General features: G+C 47.0%; 1 protein-coding gene across 1 annotated transcript; it reads left to right on the forward strand.

Moving 5' to 3' along the window:
* Positions 1 to 1,904: 1,904 nt before the first annotated feature.
* On the forward strand, positions 1,905 to 5,690 carry CCR75_002035 (uncharacterized protein; the record flags this gene model as incomplete). Its single annotated transcript, XM_067960135.1, has 3 exons — positions 1,905 to 4,805; positions 4,863 to 5,179; positions 5,255 to 5,690. The coding sequence occupies 3 exons, from the start codon at positions 1,905 to 1,907 to the stop codon at positions 5,436 to 5,438; spliced, it is 3,402 nt and encodes a 1,133-aa protein (XP_067814881.1). The 3' UTR covers positions 5,439 to 5,690.
* Between the last annotated feature and the right edge of the window lie 1,681 nt (positions 5,691 to 7,371).

The raw sequence follows: 7,371 nt of genomic DNA on the forward strand, positions 1-7,371 counted from the left end.
AGCGCCGAGTAAGCCCACTCTGAGGCCTTACCGCGCAGATGCGACATAGCGTACGACACCATCCGGCTGTCGTCCTCGATGAGCTGGGCGACACCACATTGCTCCACGGCTAAAAGCCAGTGGACAATCGTGTGCGCCGCAGTTCCATCGAACTTGGGCGGGTCCATCCGAATGGGCCTCGGCTGATGCGGCCGGGCAGAGAGCATCTCAACAGTCCTGTTGAGAGCCTCGCTCCGAGCCTGCTCATGCCTCAGCTCATCCTGAGTCTGAGTGACGGACTCCGCCGCAGCATGGCCCTGTGCCTCGGACGCGGTCCTCCGCTGTCCGAGCACGAATGCCTCAAAACTACTCCAACTGAGCAACATGTTGCTCAGGAGGACTACCCAGGAGCCTGGTCAGGGCTTGTTCACCAAGTCCCTGCGCCATAAGCCCTGCCACCTCCCGATGATGTTCGGAGAGATGGGGAAAATGAGGCCAATCAATATTGAGGCTCATCCTCACGTGCACTCACAAGAGATGCGGGTCGTGGGAAGGATTTCAAGTGCTACCAAGTGTAGGCGGGCACGTCGTAATGCGGTCACGCTCTACTTAGACACACACCCAAGCACAGCGAGGAAGCGGTTTAACCAGCTTCTCTTGCGTACAGTGAGGTAGTTGCGGTGGGCGCGTTAGCGACCTCACTCAAACTCACTAAGTACTCTGGCTAAGTGTCGTCACGGGAGCGGTAATCCGGCTCCTCGTGCGCACTTACCAAGTAGGAAGTAGTTTTCAGACTGATTTATATCTAATCGTATTAAATATAAATACCTATTTTTATCAATCAAAATGTCATCTATATAGATAACACTTAATTTCTATTGCGAGCGTATCTTTCTAGATACTTCGCGTAACGGATGACGCTAGCCGTCATCACGGATGACGCTGGGCGTCATCCCTCCTAATGTGAATGCACCTATGTGCATCACATCCACAAGGGTTGGTCACAAATGTGCACCACACCCGAGTGCTGGGTCTAATTACTATTATTTAGTAATTGACCATCCCCTTAAGTAAACCAAGTGTACTTACGGGGATTGTGTAACATTAGGGCAACTTTAGCCCGTTACAAAGAGACTCTCTGAGTCAGGTCTTAAAGTTGCTCATAGTTCTAGCAATTAAAGGTCAAAATAAAAAAAGACTTAAGGGAATAAGTAAAATTGTATGTGATAAAGGAGATAAATTTTATGTGCAGAAATTATTGTTTGTTGAAAAGCGGCGCATATTTTCGCACCGTTTGATATCTGTAGGCGGGCACGTCGTAATGCGGCCACGCTCTACTTAGACACACACCCTAGCACAGCGAGGAAGCGGTTTAGCTACCTGCTTCTCTTGCGTGCAGTGAGGTAGTTGTGGTGGGCGCGTTAGCGACCTCACCCAACTCACTAAGTACTCTGGTTAAGTGTCGTCGCGGGAGCGGTAATCCGGCTCCTCGTGCGCACTTACCAAGTAGGAAGTAGTTTTCAGACTGATATATATTTAATCGTATTAAATATAAATACCTATTTTTATCAATCAAAATGTCATCTCTATAGATAACACTTAATTTGTATTGCGAGCGTATCTTTCTAGATACCTCGCGTAACGGATGACGCTAGCCGTCATCACGGATGACGCTGGGCGTCATCCCTCCTAATGTGTATGCACCCATGTGCATCACATCCACAAGGGTTGGTCACAAATGTGCACCACACCCGAGTGCTGGGTCTAATTACTATTATTTAGTAATTGACCATCCCTTAAGGACACCAAGTGTACTTAACAGACTGTGAAACATTAGGGCAACTCTAGCCCGTTACAATATCCATAATGACAGTGATAACGACAAAGAATAGAGCCAATCAAATTGTAATTGCACAAAAACAGCAATGTTTAGGTTGGACGCACCGCTTGCACCTGCCATTGAAGCGTTTGTGCATCCGGGAAATGATGATAGCGTGCAGAAGACAGGGCTTAATGCTGTCGTAATGCAGATACATCGTCAAGTGACTATTGAGGCACTAATCGAGGCCTTGGGCACTCACCTCACTAGTAGCGACAACAAGGTGCGATCGCGGGCCACACTGTTGCTGGCGGAAGTTCTTACGCGCCTTCCAGAAATGCATCTATCGTTGAGCTCTGTTGAGCTTCTCCTCGATTTTTTTGCCGACCGATTGGCCGACTTTTCCAGCGGTTCTGCTTGTCTCCGGGCGCTGCTTGCACTCGAGACACACCACGCAGCTCAGATCCAGTCACCGCTCAAGACTGTTGTCATAATTCTGAAAATTGGTAGCACGCTGCATATTCCACAGCTCGGTCAGGCCATGCGGAAAATGTGTTTTGACCTTATGCATCTCGCTCTGGGGCAGCCGCCAGTCATTGATCTACTGCTTGATTTGGCTCCTGCTAGCCAAGACGTCCAGGATGTCATTGTAGACGACGCAGAGCATAGTACAAACCTCGGTCACGACTTTGCGCATACGTTTTTGAGTGCAATGGAAGGTGAAAAAGATCCGCGGAATCTATTGCTGTGCATGCAGGTAGCGCATACACTATTGAACAAGCTCGAGCCTGTGTTTGCACGCGATAATGTGCTGCTGCAGCAGTATTTTGATATTGTATCCTGCTATTTCCCGATTATTTTTAGTCCACCACCAAATGATCCTTATGGAATTACATCAGAAGGACTTATTTTGTCGCTGCGTCACGCGTTCGCGGCTTCAGACTTGCTGGCGTCGCTTGTGCTGCCCTACTTGCTAACAAAACTTGAATCTACCGTAGTGGAGGCAAAGCTGGATGCGATCCAGACGCTGGTTTTCTGTGGTGCACGATATTCTATCAATGCGCTACTTATACATGTAAACGCAGTGGCCACTGCGTTATACGGCGAGGTTCTTGATGGCGAGAAGAAGGAGGTAATCGCTGAAGCCCGCCAAGCAATTTCGCAATTTTCTGGAATCGTTGCTCGCGCAAAGGTGCAAAACACACCGAGCGCAGCCTATGCTTGGACCAAATTCGTCGTAGAAATGACAGCTCGTGCTGTAGGCGAATTGCGCGACCATGCTGCCGACTCTATGGTGAGCGTGTCGGCAGGGTATGTGCTAGCTGCATTGGGACATGAATCGTCAGTGAGTTTTGCGCATGTGCTGCAAATTGCTATTCCAGTGTTGGTAGAGCAATTAGACAACGAAAGCGTAAAAAGCGAGCCCGTGCCTTCTAAATGCGAAGCTGCCTTGTCACGAATTTTGCTTCTTGTTGACACAATTGACCGAGAGGTTGACCAGTCGGGCCATGCGCAACCAATGCGTCCTCATGTGCCAGTAGTGATTGATACACTGGTGCAGTTTTTAAGCAGTCATTCAAACAACCAGACGATGACTGCTCGTTGTGTGGCGGTACAAGCACTGTGTCACCTTCTCACCTTTCCGCCGTCTCCTATCGTCTCACCTGCGCAGGTCAAAGCGCTTATTAATTTATATACCCGTATGTTGCTACTTGACCCTGCAGCAGAAGTGCGTTCCGCATGTCTGCACAGTTTAAAGGAAATTTCGACAGTGTCTACTCCACACGTTGCCAGTATGACAGCTACTGGAGGAGATCCTGTCACTAGTGGTTACGCCGCGTTTGTGGTGGAAATAACGCTGGCTCGACTGATGGCTGCAGTCAACGAACGAAGCGACCATGAAGAAGATGACGATGATAAAAGCACGAGCAAAATTGCTCTTCTATCAGCTTCGAATCGCAACTTTGACTCTTTCTTTGAAGAAACTCTTTTGGCGATCACGGAGCTCTGTCGCAAGCCGTCCATCTTCCAAGCTACCATCTCTCTTCTCATTGACCAATGTGTCGAGAAAAAAAGTGAGAATCAGATTGATATTGGTTTCTGCGACTCTGGTGGGGATCTTGGTCGTCAGCACCACGTAGATAGTATTATTGACGCTGTCGCTAAAATTGTCGAGATTAATGCAGGTGACCGTACCAGCATGGAATTCTGCGTCAATGCGTCGTCATCGGCTTCAATCATCTTCCGCCTTCTCACAGCGATTGAGACAGCGGCATACCTGGCGACTGACTGTGCTGATAATAAACAGCCTGGCGTGATGGATGATGCAAAACTTAGCGCAGGCATTCGAATTTTTCGGGCAGTGGTGCTGAACGTATCTCCAGCTACCCAGCAGCGCTTGATTGATGTTATCGTCCCAGCATTCCTGCGCACAAATCTCGTCAATACAGCTAGCCTGCAGCTTGTGCCGCTCTTTGCTGCAGTCATAAGCTCCGCTGCCCGGGAAACGATGCTTCCAGAATCATCGCTTGTCATTCAAAAGTTACTTGAGATCGCGCAGTGGGGAGCTACTGCTGACACTCAAACGTCGCCTCGTCAATTCCAGACTGTGTACTTTCAAGCTGCTCATTCCGCGGCCAAGGCTTTGGCTTCGATCGTGAACAAGATGTCGGATGGTGATGATTTTGATGCGCTTATGGAATTGCTACTCTCCCAGAAACTCGCCGTCGTGATTAGTAATCCGATAGAGAGTTTAAATGTGCGAGTGGCTGCGTTGCAAGTTTACGCCTGGATTGCTAAGGCTTTGGTCATTAGGAGTCATAAAGTGTATGCACCACTGTGTCTGCGCTTCCTCTGTAGCTTCCTTACGCCAAAAAGGGAAGACGTTACAGGTGACGAATGCAGCAAACAGGCTGCTGAGCTGCGTATGGAAGTTGCCAAAACCTTTAACCTTATAGTTTCGGAATATCCAGATGTGCTGAATCGCAAGTGTGGAGCTATCATTACGGTAAGAAAAGTGGTGAATTGTTTTGCTATTGAATTTTGCTTATATGGTTGTCATCAGCTCCTATACCAGCAGCGAATGTTTCACTTGGTGTTTCCCATTTTTCTCGATTATATTCAAGACCAAACAAGCGAAGAGACGAGAGGAGCTGCAATGATAGCGTTCGCGCAAGTGGTCGCACATGCGCCCCGAGCCGTTTTTTTACCACATCTGACTCAAATTTTTCCAGTAATGGTACGAGCTATCAATACAGACGACCGTGAGCTAGGTAGTGCTGCTATTCAAACGTTTAGGCCGCTGCTATTGGAATCAGTGGAAAGCGCGAAGCCATTCCTTAAGGATGTATTTCCAGGCTTACTTAAGCAAGCACAATCTGGGTGGGTAGCCTTTTTCTTTTAATCTATACTGCTGGACGCGTGCACTCACGAAATTTGCTTGCTATCTTTGGACAGGTTTGGCGCAAAAGATCGACATGCGGCACTAGTATGCATCGAAAAGCTTGCTAGCATTCCGTACGAATTAGTGCACCCATATAAGGATATCGTGCTGCAGAAACTATTAGTGGTGCTCGATGATCGCAAGCGCTATGTGCGTCACATGGCCGTTCGAGTGCGCAACGAGTGGAGCATTTTGTAGAGCTGCGCGTTATGCAACCATAGACGACAAGTCATGTTAACCCTGATATTGTCCTTTTTGGTCAGCTATGTCAATTTGGCAAATGGCAAGTTCAGTCCCGAATCCAAACTAAGCTGATAATTGAGTTTAAAAGCAGTTCTAGTTTATTCTTTTTCAACGTGAGAGCTTCCCCGAAATTGCGGACCACATCCAGTTTTGTGTATTTTTAGACAGCACTTTAATAATACGCTAATGAAAGTAAATGGTCTTACACTTTATAAGGATGATATCCTTCTTGGTATCGATGCTTGCCCTACAAGATTCCAAATGACATTTATTCTTCTCCAGCGACTTTGGAGTGGAAGAGAGTATCTGATTGCACCATATTGCGCCATAGGTTTTATGTTGATGTCATAATAATCACATTCTATAATTATACTTTTCCATCCTGTCGTGAGTTTACGTGAGTATTCTTTTGATCAAATTGGAGAGGCTATGAAAAGAAACAAAAATACTCGAGTTCATTTTGCAGGAAATCAAGGCTGGTTGAGGCGTTAAGCGTGTTAGAATGCACCGGTTTTGATATGTGAATTAGGTCAAGAGCGCCGCACTTGGTTGGCATGTCATCAAACGAGTGATAAGAAAGGGCAGCAATACGAGAAAGAGCGATAAGATGAGCAGGAAAAGAGCGACAAGGACCAAATGTGCTCTTTTACGCATGCATAATTGTCAGTTTTAGCAGGTTACAGCAAACCATGATATATCTTACTTTTACTTCTACTACTTCTGCGTAAGTGGATTGCTTTCTTTCTAACAAATTATGAGCCCAAAGAATCGTGATGGTTGTGCAACCAGCCGGCTGCATCCTGCTGAGGAGGGCGACGGTCGTGATAGGGACGTCGAACACCATGTTGACGAAAAGTCGGACGTGCCGGGGGGGGCACTGGAAAAGGTGCTGGCTATATTCTAACGGATGGGAAGGATGGAATCCTCTTAATCCGGACAAGCGGGGCGACACCAAAAGGACTCCACCGACATAAGAGTTTTTGGATCGATTTTAGGAGTCGGGGCAGGTATGAATTTCCAGGCATTGGAGCTCTCAGAAGGTCGCCAAATATTTCACCGGCTACTTACTTTATTGCCCGGCGACTGGCTCATGCAGAAGCTGCAGCGCTTCGATCAGCTCGTACTGATGTCAATTGTAACATGGGACAGGCCCGTGGCTAGACTTGTATGTTTTAAGGGCGCGAATGGTGTTTTTTCAAGATAGGGTATACCACACCCTGTTTTCATGCACCCTGGTCGTCAACTTGAAGGGGTTCGGGACGGAAGACAAAGAAAGTTGGTCTTGCAGCCATTTGATGGAAAAGAATTATGCCATGGAGTTGGTAGTGGAGTTTTAGAATGGAGCAAGGTATCTTATAGAGATGACATTTTGATTGGTAAAAATAGGTATTTATACTTAATACGATTAAATATAAATCAGTCTGAAAACTACTTCCTACTTGGTAAGTGCGCACGTGGAGCCGAATTACCGCTCCCGTGACGACACTTAACAAGAGTACTTTGTGCGTTGGGTGAGGTCGCTAACGCGCCCACCACAACTACCTCACTGCACGCAAGAGAAGCAGGTAGCTAAACCGCTTCCTCGCTGTGCTAGGGTGTGTGTCTAAGTAGAGCGTGGCCGCATTACGACGTGCCCGCCTACACTCTTAGTTCTTTAGAACTAATGGGTTTAATAACTCAGGGAGTCTTACAAGTTATTAAAGCTTAATGAATCCTAGTTAAAGGGATTAAGGGTTCGTAGAACCAAGTGGCAACTATTGCCTAAGAGTATATACCTTAGACGGGCTTCTATCTCTTACAGATCAATGCGCAAGCCTTAGGAAGACACTTAACGCTTTAAGATCAAAGGGAAATTGCACTTCTTTTATTATTTAAATCTAAAACCTTA

The sequence above is a fragment of the Bremia lactucae genome, linkage group LG1, assembly GCF_004359215.1.
Source record: "Bremia lactucae strain SF5 linkage group LG1, whole genome shotgun sequence".
Taxonomy (NCBI): Eukaryota; Oomycota; class Peronosporomycetes; order Peronosporales; family Peronosporaceae; genus Bremia; species Bremia lactucae.